Genomic DNA, 21,384 nt, shown 5'->3' on the forward strand with positions numbered 1-21,384 from the left:
TATCTGCCATTAGATCGTCTTTATTGCGCTATATCTGTATACTCATGTAAAACGAAGCTGCCATTTGCCATTCGATAATTAAGAATTTGGAGGCGAAGCAGGTTGAGATATGTTTTGACAATATTTTTTTCAGCTTTGTGGCGGAGTTATAAGCAACTCACGAATCTCAGCATCCTTATCTTTGTAGCGGTGCTTGGAAGAATTTTGTGAAGTTCGGTGCTCCAAGTCCAAGGCCATTTCGGGCTGCAGAACTTGAACTCAAACTGATCGTCAAATTTGGTGTGCAGAACAAAAGGGACAACTCAAAGGTTTGTGCGATGCTTTCTGTTAGGGCTAGGCTACCAACTGGATTTAGGAAAGGTTAATTTCAATAAAGACTCGAGTCATTACTCATTCCCACAGGCCACAGCCCATTCTGCAATGCCAATGCATGGCCATTTATACGAGATCTCGTCATGATTTTTCTCGCTTTATTTCTCTTCAGTGATTGCTTGTTCTAATGGTGCAGAATCCAGATTTGGCGGTAGATATTTACTTTTGGACTGACACACTTTTAACGGTAAATTTTACACATTCTTCTATTGTTAACATCCTAAATCCAGATAGGTATGCTAATAACATGTCATCAAAATGTTAAAGAAACATAACCAAGCCTTACCGGTAGTCGTAAAGCAGGCGTCACACTTCTGTGTAGATAGCTCAAGGTAGTGTGACAGGCTGTGGCCTTGAGACTGGTGCTAGTGTCACCGCAATATACCATGTCACGGACGTACTTCCAGCCATATACACGGAAATGTGATGCCTGCGCCCTGCTTTACGACTACCGCCTTACCTACCTAACCTGCCATACTTCAGTATGGCAGGTTATACCGTTACTCACATTTTCTTTTTTAAATAAATTTAGTCCGAATGTCTGAATGGGCGGTTTTGAGGAATCAGAGTCAGCACTAAGCATAGCTTGTTATGCTGACCCTGACCCCACCACCCGATCACGCAATTCCAGTTGTATGGCAGAATTTTGTCCAAACGTTTAACGTGCCCTCATGACTGGACACAGTCCCCTCCGCTCACTCACGTTACCTGGCTTCTGCGCGGCCCCTGCCACAGACACGCACGCCATTACATGTAGGAGCTAAATGCGGCCGCCCGCACCGGGGCTTGAACCGGGCTGTCACTTCCGGCTAAGCGTCGAATTCCGGTGCTATAATCCACTCGGCCACGGAGAGGACATGAATAGATTGCAAGCAATGGTAAGTCAAATATTTTTAGGTGAGTGGTTGTGCATCAGCCTTCAGGCCTTCAGCCTGAAACCAGCTACACAACAATTTAACCTAAAAATATTTGACTTACCATTGTCTGTAATCTCCCCTAAGGTGTCAGTATTGCCTTTGGTACTGCACTGCTTCGCCACGAGGAATTTTATGTTACTCTACATATTGCATTAGTGCTTTTAAATTTGTTTGTGCCATGAATAGATATCTCATATCAGATATGAAATCAGGTCAAAGGATATCATGTGATTTGCTTATTACTTGGGGACTGCACCAAAAGTAAATGGGTTACCAGTCCTAAAGTGAATAAATGGCTAAATATTTACCATTGAAACTGCTGGTGCACAGGCTAATTATTGAAACTTGTCCCCCAATCAGTTCAGAAGTTGAAGCTGTCCATGGAAAGAGGCCCCTTTCAAAGGGCCTGTGGCTTCCTTACTTTCACTTTTAAGGCTAATGCTAATCACAAATACATGCATTTGCCCCCCTCCCCCAAGGTTCAGGGTGGTATGGAACAGGAAAGGGATGGTGCAGCCCAACCCAGGTTTCCACACTGTTGGCAGCCATTGGCAAGTTGCACTGTTGTGGGGCACGGGCGGACGCGGTAGGGTGAGAGGAATGAGCATGGCTGATGGGAGGGATTCAGGATGTGGACTAACCCATTGTGCAGGGCCAATGGGATGGCTTGAACTTGAAGACCACAGCTCCACAGCTTCAAGCAGTCATATAATACACTGCAAATGATTTTCAAGCTGCAGTCAAATAATATACTGTATACGGTTTACCGAACATGATGTACCGGACCGTTCGACGCAGCTATATAACAAGTTGCGTCGAAAAAAAATTGAGGTTTTTGCACTATGCAGCGTTGGTAAACAAGATGCGCTCAGTTCATGTAAAGGTTTGGTGTTGTCGCTCGGTGGTAGGGCGAGATGCGCATGGCTGATGATAGGCCTGGAGGAACGCTACTTGGCCGCGGCTCAAGTAGTCAAATCATGGTGCTGAAAATGCATGCGATGAGCCCACATTTTGCTATTTATATTTTTATTTTTGTAAGTGGGGTCTTACTTAACAGGTTTTCAAGCCATTTAGCTAAATGGCTGTGTCGACACCATTGGAGTAACCATGGTATGTCGTACCTACCATAAAAGCCCTGGATGAATCGCTAGGGGCAGGCCGCAGGGACGGATATGGTTGTTGTATTGGCGTGACATGCTTTTTGTTCGAATTCGGATCGGAATGCGCCGGTCTAGTTACTAAAGACCACGTGAGTGGTTGTCTTGAGATTAGAAGGCGGTGCAATGGCCCAACATATGGGGGGGCGCACCTTGTCCCGTTGTGATCGGCCGCTCAGCCGACAGGATAGCTGTGACGAGGCGCAGTGTAAATATTTGATGTGGCTCGCTGCACGAGCGACCTTGCGGTGCCCTTGTGACTCGCCATGCGACAGGAAATACCCCACGCCTCGGCTCTCGTGCTCGGAAACTGGACAGAATCGGCCAGTGTCGTGATGCGTGACGGTGTCGATCGCAGTGAGCATCTTCAGCTCACCAGTGTCGAGATCCGTGTCGCGGGCGGCAATGGCTGGCTACTTCTCAGGAAGCCGGCGCTCATGGAACCACCGATACCCAATATCTCACCACCAGCTGGAAGAGTCAGTTGCCTGCATTGCATCACGACTCACGAGTAATAAAATCATGCACTTTTATAATATTATTGTTTGAGTTCGTAGGCAGCTTACACAACATTATGGTGCCCACATGCAGTATCAAAGTGGCAGCTAGTGCTGGCGTGCTTACGATAGAACCAAGCACGCACACATTAATTGGAACAAAAGAGTGACTTCATATGCCATTACACTCGTCTCTAGTGTAGTATCCAGACTCGTGATTTCCTGTTTCAGCCTTACAATGTGTAGTTTTCAGTCTGCGTGTGTGGTTGCTTCTCTCGCAGTGGAATATTTTTAATTTGTTTTATTCTCGTAAATGTCGTTCCCAGACGGATGCGTTCCCCCAGGTGCGTTATTTTCAGGCACGCGGTGCGCGGTTTTCAGGCTGGGCCATGCTGGAGGACATTTTCGTCAGCGTCCGCTCGCTCCCCTCGCAGTGGTCGGAGGCGTGGAGCTCCTGGTGGTGGGCGGCGCTCCGTTCCGCCGGCGCCAGCTGTAAGACCAGCTGCCAGCCGCTGCCGCACTTTTGTCGGCCTATTTTCGGCGCTGTCGCTGTTTTGGTGTTATGCGTTCACGAGCACGCCGAGGCTTCGTTATATTCAGCTTAAATATCAAGTTTTTGGATTATTAGATGCAAATATATTATTTCCCGCTTGTCTGTTTTTCAGTTTCAGAGGGTTGTTGGCATCCACTTGTCCACATGGACATTGTTGAGCGATTTGTTCCTGATGCATGCATCTTATGCATGATCTGATTACGAGCTGTCAGCACGCAGAGCAGTTATCTACAAGCACAAAATATGCACGAGTGTTGCACGGACTATGACAACATCCACAGCGTGCTGTCTTTATCTCATTTGGTCCCTGTGAAACCCTCCATTCCCATTCTCATCTAGCAACAGAGTGGTGTTTTGGCCGGTCGCCAGCCGTCGTGTTTAGCGCCCTTCTGCTGACTGGGCAATGGGCGCCGTTCAATGTCCGAGCACGCACCGGCTGAGCTCGGCTGCATTGCACTTGGTCGGCCGGCCCTCTGCCAACTCAGTCTCCGCCGCGACTGTCGGACGGAGGTCCGCAGTTCGTGTGCACCCCAAGGATGGTCCCTTATTGCTCACTTATTTTTATTTTGAAAAAAAAAAACATGTTCAACGGCATAGCAGGATCAGTAATCGTCGATTGGTTCTCCCATGGTTTTGGTTATCTGCTGACAAGAGAAAGATGCAGCATGTGAAATAAAAATGTTTTCTAGGCATTGAGCGCTGGCAGATGTTTCGCTGTGCTGATTCTGCGCGGCCGTCGTCAATGTGTGTTCAATGTGTGTTATATTTTCCCTCTGTGCTTTACGTTGTCTGGGCCCGCAGGCGGTATCCTGTGCCCCGTGTCCCTCCGTGTATGACCAGTGTCTGTGTCTCGGCCCGCAGGCGGTATGCTGTGCCGGTGTCTGTCTGCCCCGTGTCCCCCCGTGTCTGACGATTGCCCCGGCCCGCAGGCGGTCTGCTGTGCCGGTGTCTGTCTGCCCCGTGTCCCCCCGTGTCTGACCGTTGTTTCGGCCCGCAGGCGGCATGCTCTGCTCGGGCGCTGGGGCTGCTCTGTCTGTCCCGTGTCCCCCCGTATCTGACGATTGCCCCGGCCCGTAGGCGGCATGCTCTGCTTGGGCGCCGGAGGCTCCGGGGGCCCGGCGGCGGCCGGCGGCTCCTCGGGCGGGCCGGGCCAGCCGCCGGCTGACCCGGAGCCCGAGGAGGCCGCTGGCGACGAACAGGACCCCACGTGCGCGTGCTGCATGAACGACATCGAGGACGAGGAGCTGCAGGCGCTGGGCAAGTCCTACCACCCAGAGTGTTTCCGGTGAGTCTCGGGGACAGACAGGCAGGACGGCGGTGGTGCGGGTTACGGAAACCGGCGGGCGGGCTCGGGTTTTATAGGTAGTTTTTGATAAATGGTAAGTACTCAATAAATGTCGCAGAGGTTTTAACCTGTGCTAACTCGGAAGAAAGCTGGCAAGGGGAGAACGCTCTTCATCGGGTGCGTTCTCGCACGGTAACTTTGTTTTTATGCTATGTTGTGTCTAACATGAAGAATAAATGTTAATGCTAATACAATAACGGTTTAATCAGTGACTTATCCAATAAGTGTGTTGTTACTGGTTAATGGTGTTTATCGTTAGTATTTTCCTGTTTGGCTTAGGTTGTTACTTGTTACTCACGAACACTTCCAATTCTACCAAAAACATCAACGACAAACTATTCATGGCTGCGATGGTGTCGGTTTTACCATTCAAATTATACTCTGTTCGCTTTTGGAGCGGTTTACAGATAGCATTGATAATAAATGGTATCAGGTGAAGCGCCTTTAACTATAACTACCACTGTGCTGACACTGCTTCTGCGGCTGCGTTGATAACACGGTGCTCGGCCGGTGAACTGACTGGTGCTCCCCGTTCGAGAACTGCCACTGTGTGTTCGGCAACGGCGACTAACCTGTGTTCTGTTTTGGTGTTTCATGGACTTCAGGAAGAATTACAGGTACGTACAGCTGCATTTTCTTTATTCATCGCATGCACTGCAGGTGATGTATTATATATTGGTCAGTGCCCTTATCTGTGATTTGTTGTGCGCTTTTTATGTTTAGGGATTTTTTACGTTTATTGTGGTTGATTTTATTACTATTTATTCGATGATTTTTGCGCTGGTGTTTTCATTTTGTTGTAAAAGATTCTGTTGTATGTATGTACGTCATAATAACAAATTAACATTCTAACAGCGACTTATTTGGTGTTCAAAGTCGGTATCAAAGTCTCTCGTTGCCCTGCTTGTATTCCCTATGGGCCCTCTCGTTCCATCCCTCTGTCTCCCTGTCCTCTCGTCACTCTCTCCTCCTAACCACTCACCGGCTGTCGGGGTGCAGCTACCGTGTGCCGTGTGTGTGTGCCGTCGGTGACTGAACTTGTTTGCTGTGATGGCGTGCCCTCCCTCCATGGTAATGTGCCCAAATCTCTGCGTGCTAACCCCCACACCTCCCCGCCGCCGCGCCGGCCGCCGCAGATGCTCCGTCTGCGACGCGTCGCTGGCCACCTGGTACTTCGAGAAGGACGGCATCCTCTTCTGCAAGGCCGACTACGCCGACAAGTTCGGCGAGTCGTGTCAGGCCTGCTCCAAGGTAGGGCGCGGAGACGGGACGGGACGGGACGCGGTGTGGGACCGGGTCGGTCGAATGCACGCTGCAAGGACCGGGTTGTGTTTGGATCTAGTGGAAATACCCGACTCCATGTTTCTGCTGGTGTTTATGCTGTCCTTTGCAGCCACGGGATGCTATTTGAATCGATGCATCCGGGCAGAAAGTAAATATTGGTGAAGTACATTTTGCTTTGTTTGCAAATTCATTTGTCACCGACGACGAACGTCGAATGAATTGTGGCAGAGCTATGAAATTTCTAGTGCGAGTAGGTCAAATTCAAAGACGATGCAGTGGCAAACTTGCTGACCTGCCCTGACGTGACCTTAGGGTCCTAATCATCGCGTCGGTTCAGAACGGTAGTGATTGGTGACGGTCTAAAACATACTTGGTCCAACCTGACCTGACCTGACCTAACCTCAGGTGATCAGTGTGATGGAGGCGGCCGGTCACTGAACTGACATGACCTGACCTGACCTGGCCTTGACCTGACCTTAGATGATCACTGAGCCTGTGATGGAAGTAACTGAGCTCTGGCATGACCTGACCTGACTTGACCTGACCTCAGGTGATCAATGGTCCTGTGACAGAGGCCACTGGGCTCTGACCTGACCTGGCCTGGCCTCATGTGATCACCGGGTCCTGTGACGGAGGCGGCCGGTCGCTGAACTGACCTGACCTGACCTGACCTGACCTGACCTGTTTTAGGTGATCACCGGCCCTGTGATGGAGGCGGCCGGCTACTGACCTGACCTGACCTGACCTGACCTGACCTGTTTTAGGTGATCACCGGCCCTGTGATGGAGGCGGCCGGCTACTGACCTGACCTGACCTGACCTGTTTTAGGTGATCACCGGCCCTGTGATGGAGGCGGCCGAACACAAGTTCCACCCGGAGTGTTTCCGGTGCACCTCCTGTAGCGGTTTCATCGAGGATGGACAGGCGTACGCGCTCATCGAGCGCTCCAAGCTCTACTGGTGAGTGTAAAATTACTATTGTACTGCTCCAAGCTTATTGGTGAGTGTAAAGTGATCTTACGACGCTCCAAGCTCTGCGTAGCTGGTGAATGTAAAATAGTAAATCCTCGGGCAGTGTGGGAAATTAGCCCGCGAGTTGCTGGGGGGGGGGCGTTAAACGCCCCCACTTTTTTCGCCGGGCCATAGCATAAAAACGGCGCGCCGCAGGCGCGCCAAATTTTGGGTACCTGTAGGGAATTGATTGAAGTTTATTGTGACAAAGTTTCAAAAAAATCGGTCGGAAAATTTTTGAGATATCGAGGTTTTGGTGACGTCATGATTTCTGAGTTTTCAACCAAAAACGGCATATGTTCAAAAAATCATATAAAATCACAGAATAGACATATAAACATGCCGTAAACGCCATTAGACTGCCAATACCATGAAGAATCAAATGGCTATCTTCGATTATTGATTATCGTTCCGCATTTTCCAAAATCTTGAACTGAATCTTGGCAATTTCTCGTGACTACTTCACGACCATGATACATGAATTTCTTAAATTGAACTTTTTTAGCCAAACACGTACACATATGATAAAATGAATGTCACCATCGTGTTCTACGCCCCAAATTACCCATAAAACATGTGTCACAGGCTGCGAATATCAGTTTTTATTTTCGGGGATATGTGCCTGCCCGGTTGACCTGACCTTGACCCTGACCTATGCTTGACTGACTCCTGCATGGAGCTGACACTCTTGTAGGCCTTATATGATGGATTGTGCACCGTTTTGACAGAGTTTATGACGAGAGGCGCCCATTGCGAAGTCCTGAAGTCCATGCTACTGAAAGCCCGATTTCAGGTGTTTGACCTGACCTTGACCTGACCTGTGACCTCAAAATTCAACTTTAAAGTACTCATCTGAAGCGTCTCGTCGCGTTCTTTCGTTTGACGCCTCGTGCGTTTCGCTGCGCCTATTGGTTCTCGAGTTATCGGCTGGGGGCGTTTAACGCCCCCCCCCCCCCCAGCAAACGGTGGGTGGCGAAATACCCCAGCAACTGCCGGGTTAGTAAAGCCTTGGGTAGCGTGGTGACAGCTGCCTTTTATCCATATGGGGATGTAGGCACCTTATGTTTGGGACCTTTCTTTAGTGGGTGGAAGGGATCCCCGCGTATTAACTTGTCTTTAAACTTCCCCCGTGACTCAACTCAGTCAAGTGGCGAGATTAGTTTGTAACGATAGGTACTGATACGGTATCTGATTTAAATAGCTGTGCGGCACTGACTTCCTGTTAGCTATCTGTCTCCACCTACTGTACATAGATCGTGCACGGTGCAGAGCGAACCAAGTCGCAGTGGGCTATGTGTGACTGAGGTGTCCTTTTGGCTACATCGGTTTTCGTCCCGTGCTACCATTAGTCTTACTTACGCACTGTTAACTCATCGTAAGTGCTGCATATCGCATTCTTTTTTCAACACTGCCTACCGATCAAAATGTACGTACAGTTATCTGTTTGACCCTCCTGTGCGCGTTCGTTTGTTGGTTTGAGACTTGAATTGATGTGCGGCTATTCCTTTCCTCTTTTCCGTGACTGTCTCAGGGTGTCTTTATTCCAGCGGTGATTGTGCCTCCCTCTCCGTTACGTCTCATCGTGTTTATCCGGACCAGTCGTGATTTCCTCACCGTGCCTGTTTCGGTGTCTCTCCGTGTCTCTCCATTCCACCGCAACTGCCTCACTGCATCTCCATTCCATCGCATTTGTCTCACTGTCTCACCATGCCTCTCTGTTCCAGCGGCGACTGCTACACGCGCCGTATGGAGCTGCTGGCGCCCTCGGAGCCGTTCCGCGTCCCACACTCGATCCAGCTGGTGCAGCTGCCCGGCGGCGGGGAGGACGCCGCCTCCCGGCAGATCCGGCTCGGGTCGCCAGATCCCGGCTCGGTGGCCGTCCGAATCGCAGAGTGAGTGTGATGGGAAAAGTGGGGTAGAACTCAGTACTGTTGTTTACTGAAACTAAGACGAGCATTGCTCTGAACCGTGCGACATTCACTTGCCTCATCAGACGTCGCACCACGATTAGACCCTGGCGTGTGACCTGTGCTCCATGTCTCCCAACAAGAATCTGAACTCTGAGATTGCCTCCGTATTTTATCAGACTTAGCGCCTCAGTCGACTTCACATGTGACCTGTGTCTCCCAGGATGAGTCTGAACTCTGAGACCGTCTCCCTGTTGCATGAACGTTGCGCCTCTGTTGACCTCACAGGACGTGACCTATAATCTCCCAGGATGAGTCTCTGTAACTTGTACATCCCCTTTCCTCCGCAGGATGAGTCTGAAATCTTAGATCGCCCCGCTTCTGTATGAGACCTCTCTCCAAAGTGACCTGACCCGTGACCTGTGACCTTAACCTCCCCAGGATGAGTCTGAACTCTGAGATCGCCTCGCTGCACGCCGGTGACCGGGTGCTGGAGGTGAACGGTCTGCCCGTCTCCGGCGACAACATGGAAACCATCGAGAGGATCATTAACGACGCCCACGAGGACGTGCAGGTGGGAGCGGCGGACGGTCGGGGAGCGGCAGTGGGACGCGGTAGTGAGGGAACAGTGCGAATGGATCGCATTGGTTGTGAGGGCGGTTTACGATAGCACTTCTCGTTTGAGGAATTCAGCAAATATCGTTTTGGAGCTGGCTATCGGTCAGTTTTTCCTCTCTGACCTCTTTTTTTCTAGCATTTTCCGCTGATGTCTGAGATGGACTCTTTGTTGATGTATTCTGAAGCCCCCTTTAGTGACAGGGAACATTACCGTAACTATTATGTTTGCAATGTGTATCATGCATCTCCGCTGTTGTCTCATTCGGCGAGAGCATTGCCTTACCTCCCCTCTCTGCCGACAGCTAACCATCGAGCACGACCCTCGTCCTGTGCCGCCGTCGGCCCGGCGCCTCAGTGTGGACGGCGGCCGCCAGAGGCGCTGGCGTCGCTCTGACGAGGGATACCTGTCGGGCCGGAGTCGCCAGCTGCGCCGGCCCGGGCGGCAGGAGAAGGAGGAGCGCTCCAGCAGCATGCCGCGCATACTCGAGAGGTGCGGAGGGACGGGAGGGAGGTGGGACCGGAATGCGGGCGCGTCCTGGGGAAGTAGGAGGCTACGGACGGGTTGCGGGGTGCGATGAGTGTGTGCTTTGTAGTAGGGTGGGGCGCTAAGTGCCGATGCCAATTGAAATATGTAGTTATATTGATAGTCAATGGTAACAGAGAGGCCCTGTGAGGCTGGTCCTCTCCGTCCCTGCATATCTGACCCTCCGCCGTGTGCTGTGTCTCTCTACAGCAGTGGCCCGGATGGCGGCGAGTCGGACACACTGGCCCGAACCCAGTCGTTCCGAGTTCCGCCGAAACACCAGCGCATCTTTCGGGCGGCCGACCTCGTCAAGGGTGACCTGCTCGGCACCGGGTTCTTCGGAAAGGTGTTCAAGGTAGGTTTGGCCCGTTCGAGCCGACGTATTTATCAGTTTTCAATTGAAACGTGCTGGTAAATCGTAAAAAGGCGTTTATTAGAAACGATTGAACTGCGTGCGACTATGGAGCCACTTTATATTTATATCGTTGTTCAGCTGCCATTCAAGCCAGTGTCGCAGGTTAAATGATGTGAGTCGAAATGCTGTGTTGTTCGTGCTCACCTCGCATTGTTATTAATTCGTCATTTACCTGTCCCGCCAGGTGACGCACCGGACCACGGGCGAGACGATGGTGCTCAAGGAGCTGTACCGGGTGGACGAGGAGGCGCAGTCCAACTTCCTGAAGGAGGTGAGGCGGAGACGGTTGCCAGCGACACCTGAGCTGGTCCCCTGACAGTCGGGCCACCGTGCTGACGGCTCATGTTATGACGGTTTCAAGCGGCATAAACGTAAAGCGAACGTTTTAACTGCGCGCTGCTCATCTATCTGATGGGCATGATCCTGCACGGAATTTTAGGGGACGATGTTGCGTCAGCTCTTGAAGTGAGGATTCCTGGTATGCCCTGCCAGTGCCCCCCCCCCCCCCCCCCCGTTTCTTCGCTGGGCCATTCTCCAGTGCTGCCACCTGCCGCGCGTCGGTCCGGGGTCTTACCCGCCACCCACGTGCAGAGTATGCGCCGGTCGCAGGCTGACTGACCCTCTATTTCCGCCCCTGACAGGTCGCCGTGCTCCGGTCTCTGGACCACCCGAACGTGCTGGGCTTCATCGGCGTGCTGTACAAGGAGCGCCGACTGCACCTGGTCACCGAGTACATCAGTGGCGGCTCGCTGGCTGCCCTGGTACACAACGCCAGCGAGCCGCTGCCCTGGGAGCAGCGCGTCGGCTTCGCCAGGGATATCGCGGCCGGCATGGCGTACCTGCACAGCCGGGACATCATCCACCGCGACCTCAACTCACACAACTGCCTTGTCAGGGAGGTCAGTGAGGGGGACCGGGGTCAGTGACCTCAACTCACACAACTGCCTCGTCAGGGAGGTCAGTGAGGGGGACCGGGGTCAGTGACCTCAACTCGCACAACTGCCTCGTCAGGGAGGTCAGTGAGGGGACTGTTCCTTTAATGGCGGCACATTTTTACGTGTAACTTGAGTTTATGCTTTTCCGAAAGTGATACGGATTCTGTTGAGCACGTGTTGAACAGGGTGACCATATGACCGCTGACCGCTGACCCATCCGTCCGTCCGTCTGTGACCTTCAGAACCGGACAGTGGTGGTTGCCGACTTCGGTCTGGCGCGGATCATCACCGAGAACCACTCGACGCTCGAGCGGAGAAAGATGAACCGCGCGCGCCGCCTGCAGAGGAAAAAACGGTGAGACAGGCCGGGGCGAGGGATGGAGGTGGGGAGGGCAGAGCGAGGCAGGGTGCAGGTGCCAGTTAAAGTGGCAGTTCGTGTACAGCATGGGAAAAAACAGACCACGTGGTATATGCACTAGCAGCCGGGACAGCTGGAAATATACTACAGGGTGTCTCAAAAGTTCGTTGACAGGTACCAGCCATGCTTTTTTGTCAATAATTCTGAATCAACGAGAAATTAACAGAAATTTTGCATGGGCATTGGTAACAACCTTCCCCCAGCAGTCGCATTGTTTTCAAGTGCATTCGACCATTCATGAGCTCACAAAAAGGGTTCACCTCTGACCATGGGTCAGGCATGAAAATGGAGGTCGCAAAATCGGGTCGGCTGAGAAACTCTCTGATTCAGGAGTAATGGGAATGGCTAAGTCGGAAATGACACATGGCAAAGTGCCGGCGAGGATGAGTATAACATGATGATCATCTGATAAAAACGGTGGCTAAAATTTGGGAAGGACGAAACCATGCGAGACTAACAGCGTTTTGAACGACCTTCGTACGGCAGCAGACACGTGCTCCGGAAAGCAGCTGAAAATGCGGTCATAACTATTGAAAACTGGCCAGAAGCTCACATACAGAGGCTACCCAGTTTCAAAAATTGCAGGTCATCATGAGATAAAGACAAAGAATCATTTTGAAATTGTTTATAATATCTATAATGCTAAATTTTTTGGGGAAAATAATACGAAAATCGTCAATGCCAAGGCAACTGACCCTCCAAAAGTGTCATTTAATGTAAAGTTTTATCTTACGAAGTTTCAAGAGGCAGATCTGGAGCAAATAGCTTTCTTTTAGACACAAAATCCCAACAAAACCGCACGATGGACAGGTTTTGGCCGTTTACAAAGCAGAACCTCTCCTGAGGAAAACACTCCGCAACCCAGCGAAGGTCTCGGCATGGGGAATGAAGAGCGTTTGGGATTTGCAAAATTTGCAAATGTGTCTCAGAAACAGATGGCCGACGCATTCTGCTACGATATGCTGCGAAAAATTTGCCCCTGGCACTTCCCATTTGTTCAGGAATTGGGTTGTTTTGAATAGGAAAATGGTGCTTGGGAGGTCGGCGCCAGTCATTCATGAAGGAGTTAGCGCCAGAGAAGACCTACAAAATGCTCACGGATGGTGTCGATGCAAGCTGTCGGCTTTCAGGGAGAAGCGGATGTTGCCGGGGAGCTCATCAAACCTAAATTCGACGCAGAAACTGCAGGGGATTCCCCTACAAGAGCTTGAAAGCTGGTAACCTTTTTTCAGCCTCCGGCAGGTGACGGCGCGACGAAAATCGGTATGGGCAAATATTTTTGGAGATGCAGCAAAGGGTTTGGTTTTCAACCTTCCGAATCAGTTGTCATTGCATGCATATTTGTCTAGTGTACACACAGATACCAAAACCTTAGATTTTTGGCCGTTTCTTATAGGCTTTATTGGCATGGGAAATGTGTCAACGAACTTTTGAGACACCCTGTATATTCGCAACATGTCAATGTTCCTTTTGACACCCTTAATCGGTATCCTGTATTGAATGACGCGCATACTTACTTTCGCTGTCATTTTTTCCCAGGAGGACAATATTTCCGATAGCAATCAGTGAGCAATGTTCTCACCTGGTTGTCAGCTACATTTTTTTCGCTTCTTCGTGAGCTACATTCTTTCAGAGTTGTCATACTTTTGGGGAATCATTTGGAGTTATCTGGTCTAGATATTACTGGGCCGTAGTCAGGACTAGGTATTTTATTGGTGATGGCGACTGCTCCCTGCCGCTACATTGTCGGACCTTATATTTTACCTGCAAGGATCACACCTTGCAAATGGTCATAATATCAATGAAATGCACTTTCCCTCGCACATTTTCGGTTACCTACCCACAAAGTGAGTAATTGTTTTGTTTAGCTTCGTTCATAGCCAGCCTGTGTATGGCATATCATGTGGTATCAATTTCCTACTACACCTCCCCTCCAGTTCCATCTGATGCTATCACCGGGCACACGGACTGCGGTGGAACACATCCTGGACCATCCATCTGCGCGGTGACACGGCCCCCTGACCGGCCGGCGGCCTCTGTCCGCTACCTCCCCTGTGTCTTCTCGGTGTGTGAGGGAGAGACAGGTGCAGAGAGACCGTCCTCAGTCCCTGGGCGGTCCATCTTACACCGTCACAGGCGCTCCTTTAATGCCGCCGCGGCGGCCGTCACATCGGCGGCTGCAGCGGCAGCCCTTTGGCGGCTGCAGCGGCGGCACTGGTGGCGAGGGGAGGGAGAAAGGGGTACCGCAGTGTTATCACTGATGGATGACGTCCGGGGACATAGCTGGAGTCGCCAGCCGCCCGTCTCTTACAGACCCAGCCGCCGCTGTCGGTAGAAACGTGGGTATTCTGCTGTCTCGGTACAGCGGCCAATACGATGAAAGTGTGATGGATCAGCGGTATGACATCCCAGTCTGCTACGAAGGGTTTAGTCGTTTTGCCACTCGGCCGACTACGAACAGTGGTGTTATGTAAGTTGATGTTGTGCAAAGTGATGTGATGAACTGGTTCCGTCCTTTTTCAGGTACACGGTGGTGGGTAACCCGTACTGGATGGCCCCAGAGATGATGAGGGGCCAAAAGTACGACGAGAAGGTGGATATCTTCTCGTTCGGTATCGTCCTATGTGAGGTAAGAGACGAGCCCCGGCGGGCGGCTCCGACCCCTCTGCCGTATGACCAGGCTCTGTCTTCTACAGGTCGAGCGTCCTCCCCCGTTGACGGCTGTTTAATGCGTTTGTGATGGGCTGGCTGTAAGTGGACGGCCGGGGCCGGTCGTTCCGGAAACTGAACCAGGCCTGGGTCTGTCATCAAGTGTCGTTGGCCGTATTGAGCTGGCCGCTCGCAGACAGCTCGTATCGGACGTCGTCTATCGGTGTTAATTGGCAAGGTCCGTGGTGGTCGGCTCATTGCGGTGATCGAATTAAAAATGCCGCCGTTTTACCTGCTGGACGTGACACACAGACCTGTGGTTAGCAGTCAGTTGCGACTCGCGTTACACAGCTAATCCGCGGCCATTTGGGATGTAGTTACCTCGGGATGGCCGCCTACCTGCCAACTAGCTGGCTCGGTAACATACTATCGGCTGCATGAAATGTCGTTACGCCAAATACGTTTCGACAACCACTTTGTGCGACGGTATTGGCCGGGTCGTACCCACTGATTGAGTTTCCGCCCAGTTACGGCGTTCCATTTGCGTTCATGCTCGGGGCGGTGGACGGCGGACGGTCTCTATGAATCGGGTCACGTCGTGCAGAGACTGCCTAAATCGGTGGGGCTGCGGCCCGTGCCTGGCCCGGTGTTATTGTATGGGGTCTCAGGAGACGTTAGATGCCGCCGCCGTGCAGAATCAGTGGCGTCTCATGTATTGACAGTCGCCCCTGTGTAGGAAAATAGACAGTTGTGGCTCGGTAAATCATCGGCGCCGGGACAGCTACTTGTCGGTTATGACCACTCCCCGAAAGTGGGTTCGTGAAGTTGCATACGCGCGGCCGTCCGTTAGTCATAAATCTGAGCGAAATTCTCGGCAGCACACATTGCACGTACAGCCAATCGTCCCTCGTCACCGTTTGATAACTCGTTCGTCCGGCTCGACTGGACTGCCCCCCTCCCCGGACGGGGGGGGGGGGGGTCTGACGGTCGCCGCGCGGTGCAGTAGTCGACCATCGCGGATTTGTCGGCGGCTATATGTCAAAACAGCCGGCCGGAATGCCGCCGCGAGGTCGCCGCCGCCGCCGTTGGACGCGTATTGTGTGTCGCGCGCGGCGGCGGCCGCCCTTTGAAGACGGGTTCCGGCCGGTGATACTGTCGGTCTGGAGTGCCGGCCGTGAGCCGAGGCTCGGATCGCGGAGCGGCGAGACGCGCCGGTGGCCGGACAAAACTGACGCGGCCCACTCCCGCCGCGCCGCGGACCGAGGAACGGGTGCCCGGCAGATGGGAGGGATCCGACCGGATTGGAAACGCTAAGCGGCGCATGTGACGCTCAGCTGCACAGCTTTGGATTCTCCGGCAAAGAGGCTTATGCAGGTGCCCTTGTGTCTAAAATAGTGAGGGTTTTGTAGAACGGCGTTAAGTATCCAAGAATGATTTGGTTCCGGTTGGTGCCTCTATCGATTATGGTCTATTACATTGGCTCTTTCAAAATACATTGCATATCATGTAACGGACACTGTCATAATTGTTTCAAAATTTAGTAGCACGAAGGCTAGCCTGTCATTTTTATATCGCTACTCCAGAGTGGCGTGTCCACAGTTTTCGATGTGACGCTTCTCCAGTTAAGTACCCTCTGTGCTCTGTCATGTTTGGCGCAGTATTGGCCCTCGATGTGCCTCATCTCAGATATATGCCCCACAGTCTGACAGTGTGTCCTGTCCTTACCCGGCAGATAATCGGCCGAGTAGCAGCCGACCCGGACTTTCTGCCGCGGCGCTCCAAGGACTTTGGTCTGGACGAGGCCGAGTTCCTCAGCCGCTTCTGCAGCAGTTGTCCGATGGCCTTCTTCAAGATCTGCTGCATGTGCTGCAACACCGACCCCGACCTCAGGTCAGTCTCGGAGGATCGCCTGGTGGCGAGTCAGGCTGATGGACTGATGGTGCAAACCGGGGGCACCCAGACTGAGTTAGTTGCTAGGAGTCGGTGACCAATCACCATGGGACTTAAGGGTGATGTCTTTTACACTCATCTACCATTACCCAGTTAGCCTCCTATTTTAAACACGATCTGGCCGGCTGTTTAGCTGTGATATATTTTATTTTTTACTCGCTGGTGATGTAGTGCATACCAAATGACCTCGGGTAAGAGCCGCTGGGGAACACAATCTAACTGGTGATTCAGTGAACCAAGGTCTCGGAACCTGAGCGCTGCCTCTGCAGCGTTGACATTCGTCCAGATGGACTGGCTCTTCAATGTTTGGTGGCATGATGGGGCCTTTGGCGGTATTCAAAGTGTAACGCAAGCCTGGATAAAACATATTCCGTGTCACATTCATGTACAAACTTCTTCTTATTTGAAAGACAGGGTTTATTTTACCTCTACCAGACGCAGATGTCATTTGCCTTTTTATTTCATAGCTGGGCCTTAATTAGCGGGTAGATGCCAGTGTGTGTGACACTGATTATAACCTCAACCCTTCCCCATTCCTCGGAGCATTCCGCTGGTCGGCACCGAATACCAGCCCTTGGCTGGTGGCTAGATAAAATATATCCCGGCCAGATAAAATAGCAACGGCTTTCTCTAAATTGTCAGGTCCTTGTTAGCCTGCGCTAGAAGGTTCTAATAATCCGCTTATCGGCGCTTATTATTCTTTAAAAAATCGTTGTTCTGATTTATAGTTTTGCTGTAACTAATGCCGCAGTAATTGATATCGCAAACTTCATTTTCAATTTTCAACCACCCCAAAATTTCACACATTTTTTGTTCCAAACCGAAGCTGTGCTTCAGCGGATGTTACTTGATTTCAGATGCCTGCTTCGCCAATTCAGTCCCATCCAAGGGTAAACTGAAGCTTTCTTTGCCGTATTGCTGCCGTCAGACTAGCGTTTTCGCTAACAGTCGAGTCGCTGAGACTTTGACACTCTCTGTCTCCCCCCCCCCCCCCCCCCCCACCCGTTTCCTCCCCGGTAATGGAGTGGCTGACCACCCATCGCCTCCCCTTCCTTCGTGTCGTGTCCCAGGCCGGCGCTTACAGTGGAGTGTCTGATACACTGACAGTACCCTCTATACCCGCAGGCCGGCGTTTTCGCTGACTGTCGAGTGGCTGCAGACGCTCGGCCTGCACATCGGCGTGTGCTCGGAGCCGCCGGCCGAGCTGCTGGCTGAGCTGGAGCTGTTCGCCAGCGGCGGCCGGGCCAGCCCGGCGCCGCCGCAGCTGCCGCCGCCGCCGCTGCTTCGTACCATCTCCGAGACGCCGCCGGCCTACTTCTACCTGACGCCGCCGGACAGTCCGTCCCGCACACCGGCCTCCCCCACCGGCCTGCTGACTCCCGACGGTCAGTCGCCGCCGCCGGTACCGACCTCGGCCCTGTGAGGGACCGACGGCGGGCCGGGGGACGGGAGGGGCGCCCGGTGGGACGGAGGGGACCCCTGGCGGTGGCCGAGCGTTGCTGACCACTGGAATGGAGAGGGCGCTGCCGTCTGCGGAGGGACCGGCCGCGGGGCCGAGTCTGCCTTACACAGGCGGTGGGCTCCTAGAGTTAGCTTTGTCCTGCCGATGTTGCAGGATCTGGTCACATCAGCTGCTGTTAGGACTCTTGCGACTAGGGGTGAGATGTAGTCTGGGCACTGCTGCTCTGGCCTTGCTGCGTTACACCCTCCTACTGATCTGTCACACCATTCTCTCAGTATATGGAATCTCATAATTCCTTTTAGAGGCTTAAACTTGGCATTGTGCCTTACTGAATCAGTAGCCTAGCTGAATCTATCTCACCAAGTTTCTCTGTTTTCTAATAGTCTAAGGCCTAAGCTAACCCTTTCAGCACATTCCTTATCACCATTTCCAGTTAGGATGTATTTAACGTACCTTGCCGCTCAGTTTCGCTCCCAACGAGCTTTGCTGTTGTCACCGTCGTAAAGCTGTTGTGGCCTTTCATTCCCATCTGGAATAGCTGAGGGGCGACTACGTTGTCGCTGTCGGGCTCTACCCAGCCGTGGCGTTCCTCACTCCCCTCGGAATAGCGGTGAAGCTAGTGAGCTGCCCTGCTGCCGTTTGAGGCGTGCTCTCAGTGGCGCAGACCAAAGAGAGGTGCACAGAAATAGGCTGTTTCCTAGTTGAAACGCGGGGTAAGTTAAGCGGAAATGTCTGAGCTGATCGTGGAAGCTAAGTGAATGTTGAATCATTTGATGTCTTAGAACGATCATGCTTTGTCGCCGATTTTGTTTTGTTTCCGTTTGTTTTATTTTAAGGATTTTGGGATTTTGTTTTCGGTGCATTTATGTTGTGTGTTTTCTGGTCACGGTCCATTTATGGTGGACTGGTCGCTGTTGTGAGCTGGTTGCACTCTTAACACCATTATCATCTCATGTGTGATCTCAAGTCGACGTAAGCTGCTACGCTGTAGACGGTAGTCATACCTAGAACACAACAATACCCGATCGGTACCAGTTCGATCCTGCCAACGAAGTCGCGCTTCACCACCAACGCTATCCTTCGCCAGAACTGTCTAGCTTTGAACCTTTTTGTCGCTCCATTTGGCGTCCCGGTTGTGGCGGTCACGGTGACGACGGGCCGCACCTCCCGTGTGGCGACTCGCCCCGTGTCGGAGCATCCGCTGCCGTGTGGCGGGTCGCGCTGTGTCGGAGCATCCGCTGCCTTGTGGCGGGTCTCGCTGTGTCGGAACGGCCCGCTGTCGGCCGGTAGGTCGGTGGGTCCACCTGTGTCGATATACCCGCTGTCGGTCGGTGGGTCACGCTGTGTTCGTATGTACACCCGCTCTCGGTCGGTGGGTCGGCGCCGTGTTGGTACGCCCGCCGTCGGTCGGTGTGTCACTGGCTCACCGCTGTCGTGACTCTGTCGATCGGTGTGTCGATATACCCGCTGTCGGTCGGTGGGTCGGCGCTCGGACGATGCGCGGCATCCCGTTCACCTCTGATGTAATCACAGCAGTGGCCGGGGCGGGGCGCAAACACTGCCGTCCGGCTGTCCACAGTCCGGGAGAGGGGTAGAGAGAGAGAGGGACCTGCTCGGAGCCGCAGAGTCCACCGGAGACGGACAGCCGGTCACTGCTCACATGGAACGGAGGAGGAGACGGCCGGCCCGCCGCGCCAGTGGGCAGTTATGTAACGTCCAGCGCCTCAAAATTCTATTGCTTTCGTGCAATATAGATACCGGCAATCCTCATAGGAGGTTCAGAGAAGCGAGCGCCACAATTGAACACACTGTGGGTGCTGTGTCTGCCGCCTCTCCTCCCTCGTCGCGCTGAGATACGGCCCGTGTCGACTGTTTGCCGCTGAGACACTCCGCCCTACGACGGCCGTACGTCCGCCCTACGACGGTCGTTCGTCCGCCGTATGACGGCTAACGTCCCGGTGTGACGCCAAAACACCCGCCGTGTCGGGTCGGCCGGGTCACAGCTCCGGGTGGCGAGAGGTCCCTGTGTCAGTGCCGGTTCAGAGTCGGTAGGACGGATGGTGAATGGAGCAGAGGGACGGTTCCCATAGAGATGGGCCTGCCAGTGAGAAGCGAGACGCCTTGAGTAAAGTATCGCCTTTCTTATCGACCCGGCTATTCCCGTGACCGTTTGACCCACACGTTGTGGTTGAAAGATGTTATAGATCCTATCCGATCCTGAGAGCTACTAGTGGGTTACCCTGATCATCTACCGACCCTTGCCGGCCCCTCTTACAACGGAAATACTATTTCACATCGTGCATCTTCAGATGCGACCATCTTCTTAGATTCCATTGATTATCGACCTACGTTGACTGCTATATACCCACTGCGATCACTGAAGCACCACATCGCTCCAGTCTGGAGTTTCCGGACGAGCGGAGTCTTATCACTAGTCCCGACTGATGACGTCACACCCAGCCGAGTGACGTCACTCCTGGATGTGTCTCCGGGAATCACCATGTTACTGTTGTTGCACAGTGTGCCTGCTTTGTGTGCGTCGGCGGGGTTATTTGCACCGGTCGTGTGTATGTCGCCTCGCGACGTGTCTGTTTTGTTTTGAGAGCTGTGCGCGTTGACATTCAGTATTTTTGCTACGGTTTGTATTGGTCACCTTGTGCTAGTCTGCCCTGTAAGCGTGTCAAAATACACGTATTTTTGTATTGAGTGTGTTTGACTGGATGCACGTACTTCGTCAAGAACGTGGGAAATGGAGTGGTTCCTAGCTGAGCAGATGAATTGACCGTTGAGTTTTCGGCGAGGGTGCCCACTGCCCGTGCAGTGTACCTTGAATTGAATTGAAATAATTGCTGAACAAACAGCGACATTAGAGACCGCAACACCGGTGACTTGCCGCTGGTCTGTCGTGGAGCTGTATTCATTTATTTATTTTGGTTGGTATATTTTCATTTATTACACGTGACCATTTTACAGATGTGTGTATTGTGACTTGATAGGGATCAAACTCGCTCAACAAATCATATTCGCCAACATTTTCGTCGTGGGGAAGTGAGAATATGTGCTGACACGTGCACGATCATGGCTTACTGGATGGTGGGAGAAGGTGAAACCCCGAGACAGGGGCTGGCGGCGGACACGTTATGACCTTTTAAGTGCCCCTCACCCATCATGTTACCACATGTAGCACTGTCAGTGCGGGTATTTTTACCTGGCGCCTGTTTCCTATCGGTGTGTCCTGTTCCCGATACGGTAAAAGGCGACATGTCACCTGCCCTCCCACCGCCCGGCGCCGTGTCGGGGTACTGATCACCGGCGGTTCACAGACGACACCGTCCCCGGGGCGGGTGGCGGAGGGGACCGATCACACGGCCA

The 21,384-nt window shown here is 52.6% G+C and overlaps 1 protein-coding gene across 3 annotated transcripts; it reads left to right on the plus strand.

Annotated features, from left to right (window-relative positions):
* The first annotated feature begins 74 nt into the window (after positions 1 to 74).
* On the plus strand, positions 75 to 20,714 carry LOC122373869 (LIM domain kinase 1-like). 3 transcript variants are annotated; one of them, XM_043352262.1, is made up of 15 exons: positions 75 to 308; positions 4,574 to 4,781; positions 5,447 to 5,458; positions 5,978 to 6,092; positions 6,954 to 7,084; positions 8,860 to 9,027; positions 9,484 to 9,616; positions 9,963 to 10,150; positions 10,394 to 10,538; positions 10,783 to 10,869; positions 11,240 to 11,497; positions 11,776 to 11,888; positions 14,475 to 14,580; positions 16,333 to 16,490; positions 17,676 to 20,714. In XM_043352262.1, the coding sequence occupies exons 2-15, from the start codon at positions 4,579 to 4,581 to the stop codon at positions 17,971 to 17,973; spliced, it is 2,115 nt and encodes a 704-aa protein (XP_043208197.1). In that variant the 5' UTR covers positions 75 to 308; positions 4,574 to 4,578; the 3' UTR covers positions 17,974 to 20,714. The 3 variants fall into 3 exon arrangements, with proteins under 3 accessions (XP_043208197.1, XP_043208198.1, XP_043208200.1); XM_043352263.1 differs by having other exon boundaries at positions 97 to 308; positions 10,397 to 10,538; XM_043352265.1 differs by lacking the exon at positions 5,447 to 5,458 and having other exon boundaries at positions 97 to 308.
* Positions 20,715 to 21,384: the final 670 nt, after the last annotated feature.

This window comes from Amphibalanus amphitrite, unplaced genomic scaffold (assembly GCF_019059575.1).
Source record: "Amphibalanus amphitrite isolate SeventyFive unplaced genomic scaffold, NRLGWU_Aamphi_draft 001564F_arrow, whole genome shotgun sequence".
In the NCBI taxonomy this organism is placed as follows: domain Eukaryota; kingdom Metazoa; phylum Arthropoda; class Thecostraca; order Balanomorpha; family Balanidae; genus Amphibalanus; species Amphibalanus amphitrite.

Bases quoted from the DNA above. Each gene is read 5' to 3' on its own strand.
- LOC122373869 (XM_043352262.1), top strand. From the start codon at position 4,579: ATGCTCTGCTTGGGCGCCGGAGGCTCCGGGGGCCCGGCGGCGGCCGGC. The intron at 10,870-11,239 runs GTGAGGCGGAGA...CGCCCCTGACAG, and splicing joins AGTCCAACTTCCTGAAGGAG to GTCGCCGTGCTCCGGTCTCT. The intron at 11,889-14,474 runs GTGAGACAGGCC...GTCCTTTTTCAG, and splicing joins CGCCTGCAGAGGAAAAAACG to GTACACGGTGGTGGGTAACC.